We start from the raw sequence: 27,412 nt of genomic DNA on the forward strand, positions 1-27,412 counted from the left end.
GCCAGCCTCACTTCCAGTGCCGCAGGCTTTTCAGATCTTCCTTTTCTCTCTCTCTTTTCTGTTATGCTCCCTGTCTTCTAACCCTCCTTACCCTGAAGTATGCCCAAACCCAGGCTAGAACCTTCCTCCTGTCTCCCAGCTCCACAGCCAGCTCCGCCCCCCCCCACCCCAAGGAAACCATAGAAACCTTGACAGCTGGAAAGAAGTCAGACTTGGCATTGCCAAACTGTCATCACTGGAAACTTGACATTCACTCGTTATCAGTGCAGATTCACTCACCTCCCCATGGCCACAGGGGACACGGCGAAGATCTTGTACCCCCGCTGAGATGGTGGGGCCCCTGGTCCGGCTGGGAAGAACCTTCTTGTTTTGAGCACAGAGAGCCAAGAGTGAAATGCATTGTAGAGTTCCTTTTTTTAACACAGTGGGAGCCTTTAGCTCTGCTCTTAGGGAGTAAGACGGTATCCTATTTTGGAAGCCAGGGGTGCTAGTAAGGTGGGTTTTTTTGTTGTTGTTTTTTTAAGGGCCAGTTCATTACTATCTTAGGCTTTCAGGCCATACAGCTTTTGTCACTACTAGTCAGCTGCCATTGGAATTCAGAAGTAGCCTATAGATAAATGGGGTTGGTGGTGTCCCACTAAAACTTTATTAACAACAACATGAGATTAGATTTGGCCCAAGGATTATAGTTTGCTGTCCTCTGTGATAAGCTGACAGTCTCACAGTGAGGGTTTCTTTAGCTGCTCCTTTGAGGTAGTTTGGATTTGACCCCAAATATGTGCGTCTCAATCTATAATTAACAAACTGTAGGAAGTTCCCTGGTGGCAGAGTGGGTTAAGGATCTGGCATTGCCACAGCTGTGGCTCAGGTTCAGTCCTTGGCCTGGTAGCTCCCATGTGCTGTGGGTGTGGCCAAAAAAACCCAACACGACAACACAAACAAACTGTGTAATTGCAAAGTTAGGATATATATGCTGTAGAAGATACATATGCTGTGTAACACAGACAACAATACACATTCCTGCGAATAAGGAGCTTATGTGAGGTGCTGCTGTATTTCCAGTGCCCAGACCAGTGGCTGCATAGTGTGGGTGGGGAGTAAGCCTTCATCCAGTGAATGAATAGATGTGTGCAAGCACTTCTACACTCATGTGTGTGTGCTAAGAAAACTACTTAACTGTGCCCTTTGCCTGACCTTAGAGTCTACTGACTTACATAAATAGAGGCATGCCTTATTTTATTGCATTTTACCTTATTTTGCTTTGCAGATTTTGTTTTTCTACAAATTGAAGGTTGTAGAACCCTGTACCAAGTGAGCCTATTGGTACCATTTTTCCAACAGGATTTGCCCACTTTCTGCTTCTGGGTCCCATTTTGGTAATTCTTGCCGTATTTTCACCTTATTCATTATTATTCTATTTGTTATGGTGGTCCTGTGATCAGTGATCTTTGATGTTACTATTGCAAAGAAATTACACCTTGCTGAAGGCTCAGGTGCTGGTTAGAATTATTAGCCATAAGGTATTTTTAAATTTATGTGCATTGTTTTTTAACACATACTGCCGTGGCACACTTAATAGACTACAGTGTGTGCAAACATAACTTCTCTGTGCACAGGGACACCAAAAATCCACGTGACTCACCTTATTGCAGTATTTGCCTTCTGGGTGTGGTCCGGCACTAAACCTGCAGTGTCCCTGAGGTCTGCCTGTAATCTGTGTGGAAGAAGTTCCTTGGGATGGAGGAGAGCACACGTTGAATTTTAGACCCCATGTCACTATAAATGGCACTGGGAATGTAGGAGCTCATTCTCTGGGCCTCCATCCATTCTCTGAGTTTTTTAATGTCCCAGAGATGCTGGACAGGCCTGAGAGTCTCTAATTCTGTGAGCTTTGTTCTCTCATTTGATTTACCTGTTGTGAGAATGGGCATTTTTTATTTTAGGACCCTCAGAAATCTGAAGTGCTTTCCTATTCATCCTGGGCCACAGCAGTGAAAGCACCGAGTCCTAACCTCTAGACTACCAGGGAACTCCTGGAAGTGCTTTCTCCCTCTCCCTCTTTTTTAGGGGGAGGGGTGGAGTTTTTATTTTTTTCTAAATTTTTTTATTATAGTTGATTTATAATGTTCTGTCAATTTCTGCTGCACAGCAAAATGACTCAGCCATACGTCCATATACATTTCTTTTTTCCACTTTATCCTTCATCATGTTCCATCACAAGTGATCAGATATACTTCCCTGGGCTACACAGCAGATCTCATTGCTTATCCACTCCAAATGCAATAGTTTGCATCTATTAACTCCAAACTCCCAGGCTCCCCCACTCCCCCTCCCCTCCCTCTTGGCAACCACAAGTCTGTTCTCCAAGACCATAATTTGTTTCTTTTCTGTATATAGGTTCATTTGTGATGTATATTAGATCCCAGATATACATATGTGATATCATATGGGGGAGTTTCCGTTGTGGCTCAATGGAAACAAGTCTGACTAGCATCCATGAGGATATAGGTTCAATCCCTGGCCTCGTTCAGTGGGTTAAGGATCTGGCATTGCCGTGAGCTGTGGTGTAGGTTGCAGACGTGGCTCGGATCCCATGTTGCTGTGGCTGTGGTGTAGGCCATGGCTACAGCTCTGATTCGATCCCTAGCCTGGGAACCTACATATGCCATGGGTGCGGCCCTAAAAAGACAAAAAATACTATTAATAGGTGAAATCATGTGTTATTTGTCTTTCTTCTTCTGACTTACTTCACTTAGTATGGGAGTCTCTAGTTCCACCTAAGTTGCTGTAAATAGCAATTTTTTTGTTATTTTTTATGGCTGAGTAATATTCCATTGTGTATATGTACCACATCTTCTTAATCTGCCTATGGACATTTAGGTTGTTTCCATGTCTTGGCTATTGTGAATAGTGCTACAGTGAACATAGGGGTGCATGGATCTTTTTCAGTGAAAGTTTTGTCTAGATAGATCCCCAGGAGTGGAATTACTATGTCATATAGTAGTTCTATATTTAGTTTTCTGAGGAACCGTCATACTGTTCTCCATGGAAGTGCTTTCTTGTTATCTGAGTAACGTTATAAGCGACAGGCTGAGCTTTCATCAGTAGCAGATTTTTACTTTCTCTTAGAATCCACATGCTTCCCCCAACTTCCTTACTGGCAGCTCTTACCCAAGGCAAGCCTATGAATGAAGTGCTGAGCCTCCTTCATGCTGAAGAACTGTCCTCCGTTTGGTGTTTCTTCAGTGACTTCTTCTTCTTCTCTTTCTCCCCTGCTCCTCGTCCCTGCAGAGAACATCAGCCAGGGAATAATTTCCCCTCTGGTGCTTCCTCAATGTAGATTTTGCTGCAGTTTTTTACATGTTGCAACAATGGTATTGAGGAATTGGAAGAGCAAATTATTTGGAAACTACAACCACCAATACTTCACATCACGCTAACACCAAAATAAGTGCCAGACACCTTACCTAATCCCTGTTAACAGCTCAGCCCTAGAAGAGCTTGAAGAAAATAGAATATTTATCACACTTACAGAGGGAGAAGGATTTATAAAAGCTTAAGTGAATCATTTAAAAAATTAAAAAAAAAACCCACCTGTAAACCAGCTATGATGGAAAAAATAAAAATCATTCAAAAAGTTTAAAAAAAAATTGAGTGCCACATGAAGGCACAAAGGAAAAGAATCAAGAATTTGACACAGGAAAATATCTCCTGTTTGCAAGAGAAAAGCAAAAAAGAAGGGAAAGGAAAACAAAGAAAAAAACCCCCACAGTCTGAAATGTGTTTGTCAAAACGACAAAAGGCTAATAATATATTTCCAACATGGAAGAGTCATATAAAACTGGTATGTAACACTCGAGGTTTCCCGTTGAAGAACTCACAAAGGACATGAACGGCCAATTCACAGTAAAAGAAATAAAAGCTGATCATTTAAGATCAGGAAAAATATTCAACCTCGCTAGCAGTCAAACTAAAAGCCGAAAGGGATTTATCTTCCACCTATTAAGTTAGGAGCGCGTCTTATAATGTTACCCCACTGTTGCCAGAGGTTGCTGATCCTCTTGTGGCCATGGCCTTGCAAAGTGGTAGGACTTTTGAAAACTAATTAGTATATACCAAGAGGCATGAAAATGTAATGCTCTGTGACCCAGTAATCCCACTTCTGGGAATTTATCTGTTTCGGGGAAAAAAAACAGCCAGTGGAATATTAATTTTAACCTAAAATTTAATTTTAAGAAATATTTCAGTAGACTAGGATAAGTACACTCCATGGATCTAATACTATCATTTAAAACTATTAATTCATAATTATTTCCATAAATTTTTGAGAGCCAGCTGTGTGCCAGGTATATAAAAGCATGGGAAAATACAAAGTCTTGTTATTATTAAATTTTATAAATGTTATGTGTTATAGTTTATAATACAGTAATAATATATTCTCCAGTGCTTACCATGAGCCAGGCATTGTTTTGTTTTGTTTTGTTTTTTCTTTTTTGGCTGCCCCGTGGCATATGGAGTTCCCAGGCCAGGGATCAGATTTGAGCCATAGCTGAGACCTACACCAGCTGCATCAACACCAGATCCTGAACCCACTGTCCCACTGTGCCGGGCTGGGAATTAAACCCACATCCTGGTGCTGCAGAGATACCACCCATCACGTTGCACCACAGTGGGAACTCCTCCAGGGGTTGTTCTTAAACACTTTGTGTATAAAAACCCATTTGATCCTCACAACAAACATATGAGGCAGGTGCAGGTGTCATTCCCATTTTTTAGATAATTGAGACTCAAATATACCTTGTCCCAGGTCACACAGCTGCTGATGGTACAGGGAGCCTTCTGACTTTGGATTCTGAATGTAAAGTCCTTACTAACCACTCGGCAATGATTTTAAATAGAGATGCTTACTTCTTAAAAAGTAAAAAGAATACCAGAAATGGAATGATGTTTGTATTGGGGCGGCAAGATGGTATTTTCTTCTGGTCACCATTTCTCAATTAGGGTCATTTTAAATTATGAAATATTTAGGTTTTTAAAGTTGTCTTCAGTTGGCTGTCCTAGTGGTGGAGGTTGCCTTACCAGTGCCCAGGTGTCCTTCACTAGAAATCTCTGTGATGCGGAAGATCAAGGACCACCTGGATGACAGTGAACCTTGGATTGGGAGGACAAGGGCACCCTGGCTCACTCCTTACAAATATAGCAAAGGGAGATGTGGACGGGCGGGGAGCGCGGGGGCAGGAAGCTTTTATGCATTTATTCCTTCAGGCAGCTCGCTCCAGTGCCATAAGCCTGAGAGTACTTGAAGCTTTTCTTAAAGATGATAATTAAAACTATCTGTTTTAATTCCAAAAGCTTGTTTAAAATAATCATTCACATTATGCTCTTGGTAAGACTGGCCTTAGAGGATGGCTTTGGTGAAGCAACGTCAGGGACTCCGGGCCCCCCCACTGAAAATATTCTATTTGTGTACAAAATGTGCCTGAAATGGTGAAATATTTAGATTAAGAGCAGAATGAGGAGTTCCCGTCGTGGCTCAGCAGAAACAAATCTGACTGGCATCCCTGAGGACACAGGTTTGATCCCTGGCCTCGCTCAGTGGGTTAAAGATATGGTGTGGCTGTGGCTGTGGTGTAGGCCAGCAGCTGCAGCTCCGATTCAACCCTTAGCTTGGGAACTTCCATAGTATGTGGTGGGTGTGGCCCTGAAAAGACCAAAAAAAGGAAAAAGAAAAAAAAAGAAGAAGAAGAAGAAGCATAATGGTGCTGCTTCTCCTTGTACCAAGGGAAGGCTGTATTTTAAAGGCATGTTCCCTCGCTCCTCATGGTAAGTGAGGTCACATACTGTCTGCCTGGAAACCAAGTTGATTTTTGCTAAGGAACATGATTTTGAAAATTGTAAACTGAAGTACAAGTTGTGTGCTCTGGGCATAAGTGCAATTCTGACAGGAACAGGACCTGAAAACATTGTAAGCAGGTAAATATTTCCTTCCTCTTTTTTATAAACTTTTAAAAATGAGACAAATCATTTATGGTCACTCTAGAAAAATTTGAAAACCAAATAAAGATAAGCATAACGCTGATCCGTTCACATGCTAGATGTAACCCCCATTAAGGCTTTGTTTACTTTGGACTTTTTTATGCCTATATGTATAAAATAGGATTTATTTTTTAATCTAGATTATTAAGTTAGTCGACTCAAAAAAACTAAAGCACAGTCTCCTTAATATTGCCACCTAAAAACTATGGGGTTGCATTGAATTGGCTTGGGGAGAACTGATGTCTTAACGATATTGAGTCTCTGGTCCATGAACAATGTGTAGCTCTCCAGTTATTTGGGGTTCATAATGTCCATTTTTATTTATCATGGCTTACTTTCAAGTGATATTATACCACGTCATGTGTAGTATAAGAACCTCACACACACACAAAAGAAGGGAGTTCCCGTTGTCACAGTGAAACGAACCCAATTATATCCATGAGGACTCAGGTTCGATCCCTGGCCTCGCTCAGTGCGTTAAGGATCCGGCATCGCTGTGGGCTGTGGTGTAGGTCAAAGATGTGACTCAGATCTGGCATTGCTGTGGCTGCGGTGTCGGGCGACAGCTGCAGTTCTGCGTCAACCCCTAGCCTGGGATTCAACCCCTTCTATATGCTGCATGTGCAGCCCTAAAAAGACAAAAAAAAAAAAAAAAGATCTTCCTCAATTTTCTACCCAGTGACTGGGGAGTTACGAATTTTTCTAACCTGGCTAGTGGAAATATATGCTGTTCTCTAAGCCTTTCAGATGGCTTTTTTCCCTCCAACTTGGGATAGTCTCCTCACACACCTGCTCTGATCCCTGTCTGCTCAGTGTCTCCGAGTTCCTCTCCTGTGCTGCTCTGTCCTGCAAAGTCCAGCCATGTTCACCTTTTCAGATCCTCAGCTCTGTCTCCTGCGCTCAGTGAGTCTGCTGGCCAGTTCGCCACCCCTGCACTGCAGCCTGGGAAGTAAAGTTTCTCCAGGCAAGAAACAGGGCAGTGCTAGGGCCCGCTCTGTCTTTGCTCTCTCACAGGGGTCACTCTTTGTCATCGCCTCATGCCCAATGTTGTGAAAATGATTGTGTGATCAGTTGTGTCTGGGTTTCTCCGTTGTTTCAGTAGCAACGGTGAAGCCAGTCTCTGACACCCGATCTTGAATGAGAGCAGGAGTCTCCCGACACCAGATTTTAACAGCCTGTTGACTTGTTTACCCCTGGTTTTGAGGGAGAGTCCAGTGCCCTGATAAAGAGCATGGATGCTCAAGTTGCACCAACTGAAATCTGGCTTCACCACTTCCCAGTCACGTGACCAAGCCCATGTTAACCTGACCTGCCTCCCTTCCCTTCTCTGTAAAATGGGGTTGACAGTAATCACACCTCATCAGAATTTTGAGAGGATAAGATGAGATGACACATTTAAAGCATGACATAGTTCCTAAAATGTGGTAACATTTATCTTAACTCTTTTTTTTTTTTTTTTTTGTCTTTTTGCCTTTTCTAGGGCCACACCCGTGGCATATGGAGGTTCCCAGGCCAGGGGTCTATTTGGAGCTGTAGCCGCCGACCTATGCCAGAGCCACAGCAACAAGGGATCCGAGCCACGTCTGTGACCTACACCACAGCTCATGGCAATGCCGGATCCTTAACCCACTGAGCAAGGAAGGCCAGGGATCAAACCTGCAACCTCATGGTTCCTAGTCGGATTCGTTAACCACTGAGCCACGACGGGAACTCCTATCTTAACTCTTATTGTCATTTTATTATAATTATTATAAGACCGTGCTAAATGCTTGCCAAATGAGTATCTCCTCTTGACCCAAAACCACAAGTGTCATCATCCTGGGTGACTGGGACCTGGAATACAGCAGTGGGAGAGCTGGAAACCTCAGCCTCTGCTCCCCAAAAGATGATGTAGCCATGAGCCTCTCCACCCCCACCCACCCATAATTGCTATTCTTCTAGGGTTTTCATCTCCTAAATAATAGACCTAGGTTTTGTTTTGTTTTGTTTTTCCAGGGGAAGACAGGAAGACCCCCAGTGAATCAAATAGCCCCTCTTCCTCTTCCCTGTCAGCTCTGAGTGATTCAGCCAACAGCAAAGACGACTCAGATAGCTCCCAGAAAAACAAGAGCGGAAACAACCTGCTGGTCATCTCTGTGGTGCCTGGGAGCCAGCCCTCACTGAACAGCGAGGAGAAGCCAGAGAAAGGTAGGGGAGGAGGTGGGATAGCCTGCTCGAGCCTGCCTGCTCTGGCGGAATAACCTGGTCTTGAGCATAATGAGCCCTTGAGGGAAGCGAGGTTGGAAAACAGATATATAGGCCTGAGAACTGTAGCATCGAAAATTTTCCATTTTGGGGCTTGATTTGCATCCATATATGGGGTGGCTGGAGGGGAGTGTGAGATGGATTTCACGCCCTGCGTGTTCACCACCCCTTGCGGTGCGGAGGCGCAGGGAACAGTGCCTGGAAGGGTACAGCCGAGGGGGGTGGGGTGGGGAGGGAGGAAGGGGCTGTGCGCCCCACTCCTGCCCTCTTGTCCCTCTGCCCCTTGCATCTGTACACCCAGCCTTGGTCCTTTCAGGGTTCGAATGCGTTTTTTGCAACTTTGTCTGCAAGACGAAGACCATGTTTGAGCGCCATCTGCAGATACACCTCATCACCCGGATGTTCGAGTGCGACGTGTGCCACAAGTTCATGAAGACCCCTGAGCAGCTGCTGGAGCATAAGAAATGCCACACTGTCCCCACCGGTGGGCTCAAGTAAGGAAAGCAAGTACAGAACCTTTTACTGTGTTGTTATTAAACACCCTTTCCCCGTCCCTCCCCCGCCCCCACCCTGAAGGTTTGGGGGTCGTGGAGGGGGGCAGCTTGGCATGGGGGGTGGGGGGGGTGTGTTAGTCAGGCACCTCAGCTGCCTTTAGCTGGGCAGGAACTAGACCTGTGCCCAGGAGGTCAGCAGGAGAACCCATTTCACAAGATGACTTGAAGCAGCACGCAGAGTAGACTCCTTCCACACTGCCGGAGTTTCCTTCAGACCTGATTTTAAGGGACTTGGGAGTTAGTGTCCCCAAGTGTAAACCATTACACTGTCCCTGAACCTCATTGTCTCTATTTTTTAGATGATTTGCGAGTCTTTTAAGTAAGCATGACAACCACCCCATCCACATCCACCCCCAAATAGTGGATCCTTGCCAGTTCCAACAGGCAGGAGGCAACGTTTTTCATACACGCGCCTCGCGTCTTCATGCAGATGTGCCTCATGCCTTCCCAAGAGCTGGAATCGGGATCTCCCTGGTGTGGCCCTTGTGAGATCTGACATTTCCAGTCACATGTTCTTCATAGATCCCTAAAGACCCAGACACCGAACATCGTCATTAACCAATATTTGTAAGAAGCCCTCTGGTCTGAAGGGAGACCATCCATTATTACCAAACGCACTGCGTGCCTGGCTTGATAATAGGTGCTAAAGGGCAAACAGGGAATAAAACATAATTCCCACCCTCAGGAAATGTATGTCCAAGTTTAATCTTCCCGGTGCTTCTGAAATCAGAGTCCCTGTTCACGAGGCACTCCCAGTCTCAAAGAGACGGGAGCATCTGTCGTTGGACACAGAAAGACACACCGTTTTCAAAGCATCACTATTCCTGTTCAGCTGAAGTGATCCCAGAATGAAAAGAATGAAAAATGACATTTCACTTACTACCAGAAAAAAACACGTTTTGCTTTTGAACATTTTTATCTTTGAAACGCACAGCTTGCCAGAGAGGTGGAGTGACTCTCCTGAACGGACAAAGGGTGAAGAGACCCAGGAGCTGGGGAGTCAGGGACTGGGGGGGCGGTGGGGGGGAATGCAGGGAGGACCGCCCGGGCTCCTGCCAGGTCAGCGGGACCCCCCTCAAAAACTTGCCCAGACAGATGAGCAGCACCTACTTGTTGGATCCCATTTGGTGGCCCTCTTGGGGGTGATTAGATGGGAGGGGGAGGGGAAGGTGAAAGGGAAGGGGGAGGGGCGATTATCATTCAGGACCATCAGTAAATGGGAAATGCTTTGCAAGAGCTTATTGGGAATTTGATTTGGTTTGTTCCCACTCTCCCTTCTAAATATTTGTGTACTCTTACGTTAAAAAAAAAAAATGTATTTCTGTGGTTGGACTAGCGCCCATTGCCCTTCCCAGTAGCCCAGTCACACCCATTAACTGCTGCCCCAGCCAGTTGTGGCTTTGCCAGTTAGGTCCCCTTTCCTCGGGGACCTAAGGAGTCCTGAGCCTCTGGCCCAACGGGGAGGCTGCACAGTGAACGCTGATGCTTTTGCGGGTACAGACACTTCCCATGCGGTGCTAATGGTCCCCTATGTAATAGTTTATGTTCTAGGATGACCAAGTAGAAGAATACTTTGAAAAAATTGCTAATGCCTTCTGGCTATACAGTGAGTCTTTGTTTTGTTTTGTTTTGTTTTCCCTTTGCCGTATCAGAGAATTAATTTGCCTGAGAGAGTGTCTTTATGATAAATACAACGGGAGCACAAAAAAAAAAAGAAAAGAAAAAAGCCCTTAGCACTTTGCCTGAGCAGCGAAAGAAAGCTTGAGCCATGGGTCACAGAAATGTCCTTAAAATGAAACAGACTGCTGATGTCTCAGTTGCTTTTCTGTGATGGAACTGCTTGTACTCTATATCCTGTTCATAATGCAGATCAAATAAGATTATACTATTATTTTTCTTTTGCCGTAGCTCAGGACAGTGGTGAGTTTCAGACTCCTCTAGGTAAGGCCCAGCTTGGCGTAGGGGTTGTGTGTGCACCTGACCTGGGAATGGGCTTTATATTTCTCTTGTGTGCACTCTTCTGTGAGCTGAGGTTCCGAGGCTAACGGCGGGCTTGGCGCTGAGGAGCAGTGCACGGCGCACTGGGTGTGTTGGGCTCTGCTGACCGCCTCTCCAGACCCTCTGAGGACAATGCACTCCTGGGCCCTGCCCTGCGGGCACCCGGCCAGAGCCAAAGCGGCCACTTTTGCCTTTGCATTCTTTTTGCAAAGAGAGCACACATGCTACAGCTATCCTATCAGCCACCGACTGGAGCCTGGCGGCTCCTGCAGAGCGAAGCTCAGCAGAACCTGTAAACCTGCCCTCCCTGCCCTCGCCCCTCTGGACAGCCAGGAGGCTTGGGCGTAGCGTAGCCTCAGTGCGTAGGAGGGAGAGGCCCAGGCTTTGTCCCAGGGCACAACCAGCTAGACCCTGATAAGGTGATAGAGCTGGGACTGAAGTCAGCCCTTCTAGAATCTGCCTAAATTACTTGTAGAGACCAGTCCAGTAATGAAGCAGTGCCCGCATGCGCTGTGTGCTCTACCAAGCACTGCCGAGAACGCAGAGGAAATGTAAGCTGCGGTCTTGCCCGCTGAGAACGTACGATCCCCTTGGATTATTGTTATTTCCATAATGTAATGGCATCAGTCATTAATAATGCACTAATCATGTTTTCAAGCCCCCGCCAGCAGTTGTCTCCCTGCCCCTCATTCCTGGATGGGCTGGGGGGTGGCCCTCCTCCCCCACCCCGGAGCCCGGGTCCTGGTCCTCTCACCTCCCTTCCCTGATGGAGACCCAGTACTTAGGAGTCAGGTTTTAGGAGCACAGATCTTTCCATTATAGGCACACAAAGTCTCACACAGACACCCACACAGGCCTTCTCATCCTAACCCCCCTTTAATAAGCACGATTCTGACCCCTACGACTCTCTGTTTGCTGGAGGTAGCTCTCCCCCTATAAGCTATTCTTTAAAACTCTTAGCCTTTCTGCGTGTGCTTGGTGTGGTGCATGAAAAGTCAGTTCTTTGTGTTGCTCCCATCTAGAGGGGAGGTCGTGAGGGTTAGATCTCGGCTGTGTCCCGTGGGGCGGGGGGAGCGGGGAGGGCTCCGAGGGCCGGGCCGGGAGGACTGGAGGGGGGCAGCAGCTTAGCTGGTCCTCGCACTGTGTCTGCTCCCCTTCCTGAGGGCTGGCGTCCGCTGGTGCAGCCAGGAGACCCCGAGCCGGGCTGAGGGACGGCTGTGTCAGCGACCAGAGCCCAAGAGGGTCCTCTGACCCCCTCCGCAGGCGGCAGGGCGGGGCGGGGGCGGGGAGCAGGCTGGCGAGGCGGGGAGCAGCCAGGTGGCCATGGAGCCCGTGGGGCTGACCCTCCCTGTCCTTGCTTTCCCCCCCGCCCCGGCAGGTGCCCATTCTGCATTTATTCCACCAACCGCCCCGCCGCCATGGAGTGCCACCTCAAGACCCACTACAAGATGGAGTACAAGTGCCGGATCTGCCAGACGGTGAAGGCCAACCAGTTGGAGCTGGAGACGCACACCCGCGAGCATCGCCTCGGCAACCACTACAAGTGCGAGCAGTGCGGCTACCTGTCCAAGACCGCCAACAAGCTCATCGAGCACGTGCGCGTGCACACCGGGGAGCGGCCCTTCCACTGTGACCAGTGCAGCTACAGCTGCAAACGCAAGGACAATCTCAACCTGCACAAGAAGCTGAAGCACGCCCCGCGCCAGACCTTCAGCTGCGAAGAGTGCCTGTTCAAGACCACTCACCCTTTCGTCTTCAGCCGCCACGTCAAGAAGCACCAGAGCGCGGACGGCCCGGAGGAGGACAGGAAGGGCCCGTGTCTCGCCCCCCAGGATGCCGCCGGCCCCGGGGCCCCGCTTCTCGTCGTCGGGAGCTCCCGGCACCTCCTGTCTCCCCTGTCGGTCATGTCCGCCTCCCAGGCTCTGCAGACCGTGGCCCTGTCGGCCGCCCATAGCGGCGGCTCCGAGCCCAATCTGGCACTCAAGGCCTTGCCCTTGAACGGCTCCCCTTTGCGCTTCGACAAGTACCGGAACTCGGATTTTGCCCATCTCATTCCCTTGACGATGTTATACCCCAAGAACCAGTTGGATCTCACATTCCACCCTCCCCGACCTCAGACTGCGCCGCCCAGCATCCCCTCGCCCAAACACTCCTTCCTCGCCTATCTCGGGCTAAGAGAGAGAGCAGAGACTGTCTGAGGGCAGCTGGGCTCTGTACCAAAAACCAAGAGACAGAGACAAAACCACAAAACCCACAAAACTTAAACACAAACCCAGCAGGTGTATGTTGCTGCAAAATCTACAGACCCGCGCCTGGGTCTGGACCACGTGTACTGTATATCTTTAGTAAGGACTAGAGAAAATTGGCTCTGTGTGTATACCTATTGCATTGACCTGAAAGCTGCTTTATCCAGTCTTCAGAGAGGTGACCCACTGCGTCCATGTACCTTCAGAGGCATGCCTCCCCAGCCACCCACTCCCACTCTCAGCCCTTCTCCGTACTTTCATCTGAAAGGAAAGTTGTCTCCTTAAACCCTACAGAGAGTGTCCTTAATAGCAATCAGCACTTGTCAGCGTCTCTACCGGTGCATTTTGTTTTCTGTTGGGTGAATGGGGCGCGCGTGGGCGTTCGTGGATTCAGAGACAGCCGTGTGTCGTGTGCCATGACATTTGCACATTCTTTGTACTGGCTTCTTTCACAGCGATGAACATCCTCTCTCCTCCCGGGTTGTTTATCCACTACAGTCGCTCCCTGAGCTCCTCCGTTCCCTTTCCCTCTCTAGTTTATGGCTACAGAGTGGGAGGGCCTAGTGCTCACTCGATGAAGGAATGGTAGATATGCCCAGTGCTGCCTGAGATTTCCCACCATCCTGGAGACCTGGTGCTGGGCTCTCTGGTTATGAAGACGCGAGCAATCCCGAGCCCACCCCTGGAAGGAATATCTCGCAGCACTGCAGCCACCATCACAAAACTTAAGTGTGTGTGCCCATATGTGTGCAATGGGTATGGTAACACGCATACACAGTGCATCCTTTTTTTAAGGGCAGATTATATATATATATGATGTATTAAGTCCGTGGTTACCATTTGTTTGCAGGAAAAGAAAAATTGTATGAGTGAAAAATTTTATGGTTGATAAATCCAGCCAAGGAGATTAAAAGGGGTTTGGATAAATTCTGGGTATAAATGCTCAGACTAAAAAAAAAAAAAAAAAAAAAAAAAAAATGAAGCGGCAGTTTTGCACAGTGCTTTGGTCTTGCACTAGTTTTTGTTTCTCATCTGCAAAAAAAAAAAAAAAAAGTAAACGTAAAGGAAGAAAAGAAAATGTCCCTTTTTTTATGGAACGAGTAGACTGTATGTTTGAAACTTTTGTCACAACCTCTTTAACATATACCAACCCAACAAAAAGGTGCTGTTTAGTCCTATGGTTCAGTTTATGCCCCCGAGATGTTTCCACTGTGTTTGCAGATCAGTCCTGGCTATATCGGTCTTCTCCATGTTATTAATAATTCTGTATTCCATTTTGTTAACGCCTGGTAGATAATAACCTGCTAGGAGGCTAACGTTATACTTATTTAAAGCTCTTATTTTGTGGTCATTAAAATGGCAACTTATGTGCAGCACTTTACTGCAGCGAGAAGCAGGTGTGGATTGGCTGTCTAGCCCTTTGCTGTTCTTAATAAGTAATGGGTGATTTTAAAAGAAGAAAAGGACAAGAATCTTTGGCTACATATGTTAATGGCTTGTATTTTTAAGACAACAGAATTTCCAGTATGAAACAGGCTGAAAGAGCAGGAAGAAATGTGCTTTGTATAATAATGGGAAGTTTGGAATATAAAAGTTTATATATTATTTATCTATTGAAGAACTGGTGTACAAGAGGAATGCTTTCTTACTGAGTTGCTGTTTTCCATCATATGTTATCCTGGGGTTGGGATTTTTTTTTTTTTTTTCATGTTTCACCAGGGGGAAAATAAGTGCATCCCTCATTTTCTTCCTCTAGTCAGTTTGCTCCACTGATAGCACCCCTTGAAGTTGGTACAGTCCTAGAAGCCAGAGTCTGTACCTTCTGTCCACACCGTGGTCCTCCCCCGTCCCCTGCCTTCCTCCCCGAGACTAGCAGGTGTGCTACTCTTCCCTTCGCCAGTCATCCAGCCCTGGCAAACCTGTTTACACTAAGGAGATGTCCCTGGGGACAGGGAGGCTGAGCCAGCTGGGGCTGGAAGCTCCTGCACCCCTGGACGTTCTCCAGCAGACACTTCTGTTCTTGGCCACGTATGAAACATCAGTCAACGTCGCCCTATCAATGTCTCAGTAAACGACACTATAGACAGTTTTGGACAATACACTCCAAGAATACTGGGCTTCTGGGTGGGTTGGTTTTTTTAAAGTCATGTCTTTATCCCCATACAATGGAGAATGTGCCACTTGGCTAATCATATGCTTTCAAAATTACAAGTTCAGGGGTGACAGGAAGGAGGGGCCATAGTGATCCCAGAGAGGCTGGCAGAAAGGCGAATCACACGTGAGCACCAGCAGGTTAAAAATCTGAAGGGTGGGCCTGACAGTTAGGACTGAAGATTTTACAGCATGCCACTTGTGCAATACCAGGTCCTAGGGTAAAACTTTCAAGGTCAAGAGGGCTGTCAGGAGACGGTTACCACTCAAATGCTTGCCACTGAACTTGTAATTGAATGACTTAGTTATGCTTAATGTAATTGGGCAACTTTTTTAGCACTTTGGAAAGAGTCATCAATCTTTCTGGTAAATTATAAAAGTTTCTGAGTGAGAAAAGGTGTGTTTGGAGTTTGTTTGACTTTTTATATTATTATTATTGTTATTAATAAAGAAAAATCTACAGCATTTTTCAGATTCCGCCGAGGTCACATGTACCCCTGAATTTGGTTTGCAGTTTGATACTCAGGGAAGGATGTATTCCATAGATATCCTTTCCGTGTAAAACACTAACGTCTTTGAGATATTCACCTGCCAACTAACTTCAATTCTGTTTTCACTATGCATTCTTCAATGAAAGCTAGCTTATTTTTCCATATAGTAATGCAGTTAGAGTTCTCAGCACTTTCTTCTCTCCTTTTTTTTAACTCCTCATGTTATGTTCAGATGATCATACTGTCAAGGTTTGTGTACATTACTGAAAATTTGTATTGTATAAAGCTTTTTGCATTACAAGGCTGTACAGGGTCATTTTGACAGTAACTGGTATATTCCTTTGCATCTTATGTTGCATTGCCAATTTCTAGTGTATCCAGTTTGGAAGTATAATATACTCTAATTAAAAAAAAAAAAAAGGTTGGCTATACTCTTGTTTCTTTTTTTCTTTCTTGGGTGCCATCCTTGGCTACTGGCTGGTCTCAGAGTTTTGTTTGTCTTGCTTTGTTCTGATTTTCACTTTTCAGTGTGTTTTAGATAACATTAGGAAATGTCCTCTACTAGCTATAAGAATTGCAAAAAAAGCAAGTTTTGAACAGCCATGAGTATAACGCAAACTGTTATTCTGTAACTCTTGCATGGCCATTAAGATCCAGAGCACAGCCATCAATCAGTACAGCTGCAGGCCGACTCCTTCCTGAAAACACTTTAGTGAAGTTTAAAGGTTTTCACCAGCCTTACCTTCTCCCACTTAACCTCATTTTATTGTCTCCATAGCTTGGGGGTAGGGGTGGGGGGGCACAGATGAGTAATTCCATTTGTCTTAATGAGGTTTGGCAACGATGAGATTTTAATGAGGGGGGTATGTTTTACAAGCTTCCTAATAATCTATCCAAATGCAAGTAATAGTTCACCATTTGAAGGAAGGTACCAGAGAAAGAGGCCCAAAGAGAGTGAGAGAGAAAAAAATACACTCAGCTCAAACCATACTTGGAAAAAAAAAAAATCTACTTTAAGGTTCTATCTGGTGGAGAACTTCCCCATGAATCCCTGATGGCTGCTGAAAAATACAAAGCAGCAGAAGAGAATATTTTGCCTGGTTCAGAACTTGCATGTTGGTAAGTATAAGGTTCTTTGCTTGTTGCAAGAAATTACGGACCTCTCCACTCTAACATTTAAAAAGATGAGATGCACTTTTTATAAAACAAGATCATGTGGGAGAAGCCACTTTGAAAACAGCCAGTCACGATTCAGACACTATCCTCCCCTTCACTTTTTTCGTCCAATAACTATCTTTAGGTGATTGAATCCAGTTCTCCCACTTGATTCAAATACCTATTTTGTTTAGGGGTGGCTAGTATTTATTGAAAATATTAAAATAAGTCAGATTTATTTGCCTTTTGCTAGCACTACAGACAGGGGTGGCATCTCCCATTCAAGTACTAACCACACCCAACCCTGACCCTGCTTAGCTTCTGGGATCAGATGAGATCAGGCGCCTCCAGCGTGGTATGGCTGTAGGCAGGTGTGGCATCTCATTTTGTAAATATTTTTTCCCCTTAGATCCCACGCCTACCTCACATTTTCTCTTTAATTGAGAAATGCCAGAAATCAAAAGAAAATCATCATCGCCTGGGTTTTTCCCCTTTACTGGGCTTTGAGTGGGGTTGAGGAGTGGCTGGGATGGGAGCCATCGGGGGTGGAACAGACCTCATCTGCCTTCCTCACTTACCCAGGGATCCTGCATGCTGACCGCAGCATCTCCAAGCCACTCACGTGGCCCCCATTTGAACTTAATCTAAGATCATCCTTACATTTCCTACTGTCGTGTTAAATAAACATACTGTCCACTAAGACTCAAGGCCATGTTTTCTATAATGTGTCTACAGCTGATTGGCCCCTTTGGGGGCACACGAGAAACTTTTCCCACCCCGCACCCACCCCGACCATTAAATTGAGCCATAGTGCCAGCCACAGGGGAACAAGCAGAAACACCAAGACTTAACGAGCCCTGCTACCTCCTCACCCACAGTCGGAAGCATCGCATTGGAACCCTTGCCTGCCAGGGGTCCCGTGGGGCTCGTGAAGGACCTGAAGGGGACAGCATGTCTCCTTAGTTGCCGAAACACAGAATGGAGACACCTTGGTGCTTTCCATCCTTGGGGAGGAGCTAAGACAAAAGGGGAGAGGGGGACAGAAGGGGACAGCAGCAGCAGAGAGATTCCATCCGTTTGAAGGGAGACATATGGGGTCAGGAGGCTCATACAAAATAAAGTTTCAGCAACCTTTTGTTCAGAAAATGTAAAACTGGAATCTTTGCCGACAATGCCTTAGAACCTGTGAACAGAATCCCAGGATCAAAGAACACTCTTGGGATTCAGACTCCATTCCAAGGTGGGCTCTATCCACCAGGGATATTCAAGAGGCTACAGCCCACACGCTTACCCACAGGACTCTCTTACCACAAGAAGAAGCCCGCACAAAATGTGGTTTATTTTGCCAGTGACCACAATTCACTAGGAAAAGCCAATGCCCCTAGTGCGGGCCCTGGGGTAAAGGAAGTGTGGTGACTGGGGACCAAGGGCCCGTTCTTCCCCGGTCCAAGGTCTGCATGGTCTCAGGTTATCAGCCAGGACTGCTTCTTTATAAGACAGCAGTTCTCCCATTCATAATTCCCCACAGAAGGGGAAAATGTAAATCCTGCTCATGTTCGCAGGAACCACAATGGAGACAATGAAAATCAATTGCTGTACCCCCTTGGAAATCTTTTTTGATGGAGTTAAGGTAAGCATTAGTTAATTCATTCTTAGCTTTCAGTTGAATGCTAAAACTAGAGCAGAGACTCTATCTCAATTCACATTTCAAAATGATTTTCCCCTCCATCATTCCCAACAGGTGGCTTTTGACCCTATTTAGTGAGAACATCTGGATTACAGATAACGTTTTCCAAACACAAAAACTTGGAGTTAGATCACCTGAGTTTGTCCTTTTTTTTTCTTTTTTGTATTTTCTAGGGCCACACCCACAGCATATGGAGGTTCCCAGGCTTAGGGGTCTAATTGGTGCTGTAGCTGCTGGCCTTCACCAGAGAATCCAAGACACGTCTGCAACCTACACCACAGCTCATGGCAACACCAGATCCTTAACCCACTGAATGAGGCCAGGGATCCAAGACACGTCTGCAACGTGGGATCCAAGACAGCAACGTGGGATCCAAGACACGTCTGCAACCTACACCACAGCTCATGGCAACACCAGATCCTTAACCCATGGAGTGAGGCCAGGGATTGAACCCCCAACCTCATGATTCCTAATCGGATTCGTTAACCACTGAGCCACGAAGGGAACTCCGGGTTAGATCACCTGAGTTTTGGAAGTCTGACTTGGAAGCATCTTACGAAAAGAAAGATCGAACTAGATGGTCTTTAAGACTCCTTTTCCACCTGAACAGAGAGCATATAATATACAATGATTCCATGACTCTTTTTAAACGAGCAAAAGTCAGCCTTTTGAAGCAAAAATGGCCAGAGCAGAATCTAAGGCATTATAGCAAAAAAAGGTGCCTTAACATTTTCAAGTGACAACAGACATAAGGGAGAAAACAATGGCTAACAATATTTTTTGCCCACTTCAGAGTTTGGGAGTCTAAAATGTGTCTCTTCTGATGAAACACTGAGTAGGCTTCATGCTTGCGTTGCCTGCAGTCATTGTGAGAGAGGCTTAAATATATTTTACCCAACTGTGGGTGCTTAAGCTGGGAGATGAATTAGAGCATAGCCAGGAGGGGATGGAAAGGTTTGGCTCTGCCCATCTTCATCTCTCTAGCTCTGCCCCCTCCTTTTCCCACCACCTGACTGCTTCCAGCCTCTTCCCAATGACTACTAAGTACTCTGCCGACCACATTGCAAATGTTTTCTTGAGAAGAGCAAATTATTTCTTTTAACAAGTAATGAAAGACTACACCAAACATCCTCATCCTGCCACTTGTTTAGAAAGATGCTTAGCCCCCAAACTCTAAGCACATTATGAAAGTTCTCAAGCACTTCTATTGGATGAAAAAGCTCCCTGTGTTTTTACAGAGACCCAGGGAACTAACTGATCTGTCCTCATCATCAGACAAACAAAGCTGAAAGAGTAAACACTGGGTTAGGACCAGGGAAATTTGTCCAGCCTTTCTCCAGCCTGAATTCCAGAATGATGTCTCTCCAATTGCAAAGATTTCCAGATAGGAGATGCCATCACTTGGCTTCTGTGTTCTTTATTTTCAGTTTAACTGCGATTCTTAATTAGTAACCCATAGGCTTTTCAGTGCGTATTATAAAGGACCCCAGCAAGTCCCCATTCCCTTAATATCCCACTTCAAATCAAATATCTGTTAGAATATTCTCCATGCAATAGGTTTGATCATCACTTGTAGCCTGCACCCCCCCCCCATTTATCTATTTTCTGGATTCCCCTAAAAAGCTGAACCGTGAGAGTTATTTGGGGAAGAAATTCCAGAAACAAAAGTGGAAAACGAGAAAGAGGGGAGAGTCAATCCCAGGAGCGTCAGATGAGATGCCTCTGGGAAGCCTGAGGAGGAGCTGTGTACATGCATTTTAGAAGTGACAGTGGGATCTGCAGCATCTCTGTAGCACCAGGATGCAGGGTCAACCCCCAGCCCAGCACAGTAGGTTAAAGGATCCGGCATTGCTGCAGCTGCACCATAAGTCACAACTGTGGCTCCGACCTGATCCCTGGCCTGGCAACTTCATGTGCTGCAAGGCAGCCAAAAAATGAAAAAAAAAAATGAATTGACAGCCAAGGGAGAGAAGAAAGAAGGGGCTAGAGTCACCACTGAGAGTGTTAACGCCCTTGCACTACCAGCTTTGGCCACGATTTGGAGAGGCTGATTAGGTTCCCCCAGCCACAGAGGTGGCAAAGAAGCCGATGGTGCAGAAGGCAGGAGTTGCTTGGGAAACTAAGGGGAGGAAGCTAAGGGGAGGTGCCATCGATCACACCTGATCACAGCTGGTTGCTATAGCAAAGGCTGGAGTATGAAGGTGAGCTTGTCATACACGGAACAAGAGATATCCAACAAAATAATCGTATTTGGCATGAATGCTGCTATCACTTTAACCTCTACCCAGTGTTGGCTACACACCCGACCTATTAGGTTAGCTGGACGCTCTTCTCCTCTCTCCTACTGGGAGCTGGGCAGAGCCAAGACAGTCTTGGGTCCTGATGCTAAGGACGGAAAAAGGTGGCCTATGAGAAGCAGGTAAACAAGGCTCGTTCATCTGTATGGCAGTCTCTTTAGAATCCTTTCTTTGGGGTTTGCTCTCTGCTCTAAGGGGACTGAGCCCTTCTAGGGCTTGATTAAGGGGAATTGTGTTGATGGGGACATGGCTGCCTCCTGCCTCAGAGAGTCTCCTGGACCTGGGGAAGCCACATAAGAGCCCAGATGAGGGCAGGGGCGAAGAGCCACCCCCCAGGCTCTGTGGACAGCCTCCAGCCCACCCAAAAGGCATCCAGGTGACTCTCAAAGGCCCCAACCTACTGTGAATGGGGGGTCCAAAAAAAGGGTTGGCAGCCAGAACTCATCTAGGAATAAAAAGTGACATTTGCCCGGGATTTTCTTTGTGCTTATACTTCCCACGGGAACCTGGGCTGAACAGAGAAGTATCTATCCTCATGGAAAACAGTGGATTGAAAACTGAAACGTTCAGGATATTTCACCTCTTTCTTTTCATCTCTAACCCACAACTGGCAGTCTTTTTACGTATGGAAGATTGGGCTAAGCAGGGACTGATGGATAGTTACATAGAGTATATATATAAAGAAAGCATAGAGTACACACACAATATAGATATAAACAAAATAGCTACACATTTGTGTGAGAGCATCTATAAGGGAGACCGTGAATTTTATTATTTTGGGATTCACAATATTAAAAGATCATATTTTTCATGTTTCCTTTGTGTTGCTGAAAATAAATACAGGTTGATGAAAGGATAACATATGAAAAGAATAATTAGGGGTCAAAGAAATCTCATTAATCAGAATATCCCCTTGCCCATCTTTTCTACAATTAAATAATGGGCATATCAGTGGGTCAGCACCACACTATCAGTCAAGGCCCCATCTCTTTATGGCATCAGACAATAGATAGAGCAGCAATCATTCAATATACAGGTGTCTGGGTCATGCAAAGAGGCCATGTATCCTTTTAAGTGGGCAGGATAATAATTTCCTACTGATGAAGGACTTTACAATTTGGTGCGTCTGCTGTGAGGAAGGCTGAATTGTGTACATGCATGATTTTATCACACAGGATCTTGTCTTTATCTTTTATTTTCTTTAAGGGCCACTCCCATGGCATAGGGAGATTCCCAGGCTAGGTCTAATCGGAGCTACAGCTGCCAGCCTACACCACAGCCACAGCAACGCCAGATCTGAGCCAAGTCTGTGACCTACACCACAGCTCATAGCGACACCGGATCCTTAACCCACTGGCCGAGGCCAGGGATCAATCCTGCAACCTCATGATTCCTAGTCAGATTCGTTTCTGCTGTGCCACCACGGGAACTCCAGGATCCTGTCTTTAAACATGAGCCCCTCACCATACCCATAATCCACTGCCTCCCTCGTTATTATCCTCGGCACCTGTTCTCCACAACCCAGAGTTCCCGTCCTAGTTGGCCATGTTCAAGGCTAGTCCGAGCCTATCCAGCCAACCCCCAGACTCCTCTTCCACTCTAACCTTCACCAATTTCTCTCTTTTTCATTCATTATTGAAGGAGCAACCAATATGTGGAAAGTCATGTGCTGGCAACTGGCAAGAAATGGAGACAAAAAAGACATTTCCTAGCTTTAAGGAGTTTACAAACTAATAGAAGAAACACATCTTTGAGCAAATGCATTATAATACCAGGCAAAAATACACGTAAATCTCTGTGGCAATACTGAATAAAGAGTGACTACTTCCAGCTTGGGTGACAGGAGGCTTTATGGGGGATGGAGCATGCTGACTACAGTCCAAAGAATGAGCCGGATTCTCAGAGGCAGGAAAAGTGGGGGTGGGGGGGCATTCCAGATTGAGAGAACAGCTTGAGGAAAAGCAAGAAGGTGAGAAACTGTATGGCAGGTTCTGTTGTGCTAGAAGATGATAATGAAACCAAATGAAGCCAGCTTGCATGGGGCTTCAAGTCCCTTGTTAAGAGCCTGAACGTCCAGAGGGCTCTCTTGCTAATAAAAGCTAAGACAAAAAGCGAGGAGGACACTGGCAGGATTTGACCTATGTTTTAGGTAGAGGGTTCTAGCAGCACTACAAGAGGAGGAAAGACAAAAAAGGCGAGGGAAAAAAAAAAAAAAAAAAAAGGCAGAGACATCCTGAATGGAAGCCACTATCTTCTCCCTCAAGGCTGCCTTTTAACCATGTGTCCTTTAGACCAATAAGGACACAACCACGCTCCCACTTACCTGAGCTGCAACACTTGGGGTCAACCATGCCCCCTCCTGTCTCTCCTCTTCCTTTCTCCTCCTCCCTTCCTTGGGACAGCTAATCCTTCAAAGACCTGTTCATTTTATCTGCCAAACACTTTATGAACCTCTCCTGTCTTTCCCTTCTTAACATCTCGGTGCAGATCCTCGGTGCCCTTGCCAAGTGTCTCGTGATACTTCCTCTCCGAACAGGACATTTTTAGGCAGGAAAGGCTGTGGAACTTTTAGTGCCAGGGCTCAGAAGAAAGGTCGTGATCAGACACGTAGACACCAAGGTTGGGGGCGGGGGAGGGTAATAACACCAGGGCAGCAAGAGCAACAGCAGCAAAGGCAGGCACCAAAGACAGAACCTTGGGAGATGCCAACTTGACAGGAGGCAGAGGAGGCAACCCCGGAGACTGAGGAGCAGCCATGAGAGAAGCCATGGACGAGCCCGGCCCTTTATGTGAAATGGCACAGAAGGATGAGGAGGCCGAGGTCAAATCACACAGACTTTACCAGTTTTCTGGTCCTTGGTGATCTTTCAGGAGGCAGTTTTAGTGACAGGTTTGGGGTGGAAAGCAAACTCCAACAGGTTAAAGAAGGAATTGATGTGGAGAAGCTGGTGACATGGAGAAAAGTCTTTTTTTTTTTTTTTTTTTTGGTCTTTTTTAGGGCCACACCTGCGGCATACGGAGGTTCCCAGGCTAGGGGTCTAATAGGAGCTGTAGCCGATGGCCTACACCAAAGCCACAGCAACACCAGAGCCTCGTCTGCGACCTACACCACAGCTCACGGCAACGCCGGATCCTTAACCCACTGAGCAAGGCCAGGGATTGAACCTGCGTCCTCATGGATACTAGTCAGATTCATTAACCACTGAGCCACGATGGGAACTCCGAGAAAAGTCTTCTCTCATATAAAGTTTGGTAGCTAAAGAAAAAAGCCATGCATGCCTTGCACTTGCCCAAAGATGTGGAATCGTCCTTTCCCTCTCGGGGAGATCTAACTTTTCCTTCCTCTACTTCACATTCCTTCAAAGCAGAGAAGAATAAGCTGCCGACCCCATAATCCCAGCCATGCTCCAAACCAACTTTCCACACCATTTTTGGTACAATTCATCCTTTGATGAGCATGCGGTCTGTCTTCACACCATCCCAGCTCTTGCTGTCTTCCTGGACCAGTTTCTGTCAGCCCAAGTCAGCCGCAGGAGACGGATGCTTGGGTAAAATTTAGTAGCACTTCTCCTAGATACAAGAGTAGAGATTTGCAAACAAAAATGGCCAAGGGATGGAAAGCCACCCCCACTCCCCTCTGCTGTGGCCAGAATGATAAAATAAGGTGTGAGGAAAAGATGAAGGCTTAGGAGGGAGTGTGATGGTCTCTTAAAAAAAAAAAAAATCCACATGATGGATGTGGCCAGAGAGGACAGAGGCAGTCACCAAATTCCTAAAATTTAACCTTGGGGATAAATCTTGAAGGTTGAAAGAGATGGTTTATGTTGGAGCCCTGGTCTCATGCTACCCCAACTGATGCTTTCAGATGCGCTGCAAACTGCACCTTTGTGGAGAGCGGTGGATCAGAACCCTCCTGGGCTCCATGCCACTTGGGCGGGAGCAAAAGAGCCGCACCTCAGTGATCTTGCCTATATGTGTTGCCGCTTTGCCAACAGGAAGAAAAATAACCCTCATCAGACACGACAGAAAGAAAGGTACAGGGTTTTATGAGCTAGAAATGAAATAATCTGTCTCTTATTAAATATCATGAGAAAATTAGTAATTGATGCCAGAAACACACATATAAACAATATCATATGGAAAGCGTTTATTCTGAAGGAGACCATCTGGCGGGGCCGCACAGACCACACTTTGACAAGCAGGGTGTATGTGTCCGTGGAAGCAGTAAATCCAGAGGAAGTGAAAATAGAAGGGTTTTAAGGGGAGTGCTTTGCAGTGATGGCATCTACTAGGTCCTTGTCACAGGTCTCTCTAGAGGTGAGCCTACTCTGACAAATTCTGTTACATGAAAACCTACATTTTCAAAACAAGGGGTGGTGATTCTTTCAGAATCCCTCCCTTTAAAATTGGGTTCTCTCCTTGGGTATCAAATTCCAGAAGAGTATATACCTGCAAATAAAAGAGCATTCATTGTTTAACAAAAAGTCTGGATGGAAGATGAAGGGAAATGTAGGGAATCTTAAGAGTTAGAAGACACCATCAATTATAGATTCACCCAAAATTGAAAACACAGCATCCTGAAGCAAATGCACAGTTCTTTTTTGGTAAAATGCCATTTAAAAAAACCTCACACTGTCACTTTTTTTTTTTTTTTTCCAGAAAGGCAGGGGGAGATCTATAATTTGGAAACCATCCCCTCTCTTGAGACAGATGGAGCACTCCAGAAAAGACGAAACGCGGAGGGCAATGTGAAGGAAGAAGTGCCAGACTCCTTTAAGGATCCAGGTGAACCATCTTCACCTGGCTGCCCAACATTTTCCGAAGACTCTGGGCTTCATTCCACTCGCATCTTCTGACTTCACTTGCTCCAAGATGCTCTCATTGGTTGAATAGAAGTGCTGTGTCGGAGCCTTTTCCAAATCTCTCTCCTCTGCGTCACATATCAACTCCAATGGGTGGTCGCAGAGAATCTCTGAAGAACAATTCCTCAGTCTAGGACCTCAGAGGTCAGCTGAGTGGACCCCGAGAGGTTTCCAGTACTGAGAGGTCATTTCCACATTGGTCCTAAGCCAAGATCATCAGGTATCCATCTGCCTAAGTTCCATCACTACGTGTGGAGTCATCTGAAAAGGGCTACATTACACATCAGAGTGGTACTAATAGGATCTGGGCCTTCCTCCTTACTTAGGCATGGCTCATATGCTAATGAGAATATCAGCATCTACCATCAAGGATCAGGGGCCTTGGGGCTGCATGGTACCTGGGGCTACTCAAGCCCCAATTACTATTTAGTTAGGAGAGTAATTCAGATTATAAAGGCTGCATATGCTTACCGTCTCTTCATGTCAAATATTTTAATGTGTATATTAGAAGTCAAACATCGCTCATGCAATCCAAGTCTCCTAGGAGAATGTTAACATCTATACTCCTCATATATTTAAGTGCTAATTGACTGTCTTCTATACTTTTCAAAAGGTAAGACGTGCATATGATAAATACAAACCGACCTAATGATTATGTTTTGGGAAGAAAATTTTTTTTAAATTTTTTACTAGAGTTGATTTACAATGTTCTGTCAATTTCTGCTGTACAGCATAGCAACCCAGTTGTACAAATATATACATTCTTTTTCTCACACTATCCTCCATCATGTTCCATCTCAAGTGACTGGATATAGGTCCCTGTGCTCTACAGCAGGATCTCATGGCTTATCCACTCCAAATGCAATAGTTTGCATCTACTAACCCAAGACTCCCAGTCCATCCCACTCCCTCCCCTTCCCCCCTGGCAAACACAAGTCTGTTCTCTGTGTCCATGAGTTTGCTTCTGTTCTGCAGAAGAAGAATTTAATTTTGTTTGCATCTACAGCTTTTGTTTGCTCAAAGATGCCCTTTGGGGTTGAGCCTTTCCCAAATCTCTCTCCTCTATGCCACATGTCAACTCCAATGGGTGGGGCTGAATCTGTGGAATGGGTGGAGAATCTGTGGAATGAATTCCTCAGTCTAGAATAGTAAGCTTCTGAGGCATGGGGGGTGGGGTTGGCAGAGCTTCCTACACCAGACCTTAAGCCAAGGGTCCTGACCTGCTCTAAACTTGGTCACTGTGCTGCCATCTCTGTCCAAATTTATGATCTATTCAAGACAGCTCACTTGGTGACACATTAGATTACAGAAATGAGTGAACAGTTTGCCTGTGCTTCTTAGAAGCCATTAGTCATTAAAAAGAATCTTCAGCTAGGTAGATGAAGGATGAGTAAGAGAGAGAGAATGAGGGTTTCAGAGAAATGGCAGGACTTTGGAGCATCTAATTTCACTTCCTCATTATATAAAAGAAGAAAACTGTGGCCTGTGCAGAGTGGGGAAAGGTCAGAGAGAAGAGAGAGACAGAATGAAATAAAGATATTGGCTTGATAATTTAAAAAATAATGATTGTTTCTATAACTCATATTAACCCAAGGCAGTCTTGTGGTTCAGTTTTAGAGCCAAATCACAGAAAAAAGAGTCCCACAGAAGAAAATGTAATTAACAGCAACTCAAGCCTTAGCCTCTTCATT

The 27,412-nt window shown here is 45.8% G+C and overlaps 2 protein-coding genes across 31 annotated transcripts in view; one reads left to right on the forward strand and one right to left on the reverse strand.

The window, feature by feature from the left end:
- Positions 1-16,151, forward strand: part of ZNF827 (zinc finger protein 827) — a 189,123-nt gene extending 172,972 nt beyond the window's left edge. For 6 of the 24 annotated variants that reach the window (XM_084972752.1, XM_084972766.1, XM_021101535.2 and 3 more), the window contains 3 exons: positions 8,032-8,223; positions 8,597-8,774; positions 12,211-16,151. In XM_084972752.1, the coding sequence (XP_084828878.1) occupies positions 8,032-8,223; positions 8,597-8,774; positions 12,211-13,030 (1,190 nt within the window). In that variant the 3' untranslated portion in view covers positions 13,031-16,151. Of the gene's footprint in view, positions 1-8,031; positions 8,224-8,596; positions 8,788-10,373; positions 10,441-10,742; positions 10,776-12,210 lie in introns of all 24 variants that reach the window. The other 18 variants (XM_084972762.1, XM_021101539.2, XM_084972757.1 and 15 more) reach the window with 10 other exon arrangements.
- LOC100523624 (methylmalonic aciduria type A protein, mitochondrial) overlaps positions 1-27,412 on the reverse strand; it is a 101,905-nt gene that overhangs the window by 6,592 nt on the left and 67,901 nt on the right. For 5 of the 7 annotated variants that reach the window (XR_014812858.1, XR_014812860.1, XR_014812861.1 and 2 more), the window contains one exon: positions 3,172-3,285. The gene's annotated coding sequence lies outside the window, so the exon portion shown is untranslated. Of the gene's footprint in view, positions 1-2,179; positions 3,286-27,412 lie in introns of those variants that run through there. The other 2 variants (XR_014812859.1, XM_021101544.2) reach the window with 1 other exon arrangement.

The sequence above is a fragment of the Sus scrofa genome, chromosome 8, assembly GCF_054392235.1.
Source record: "Sus scrofa isolate SSC_HxYL_T2T_F1_AM1 chromosome 8, Sscrofa_HxYL_maternal_Yorkshire_Landrace_v2.0, whole genome shotgun sequence".
Classification (NCBI taxonomy): domain Eukaryota; kingdom Metazoa; phylum Chordata; class Mammalia; order Artiodactyla; family Suidae; genus Sus; species Sus scrofa.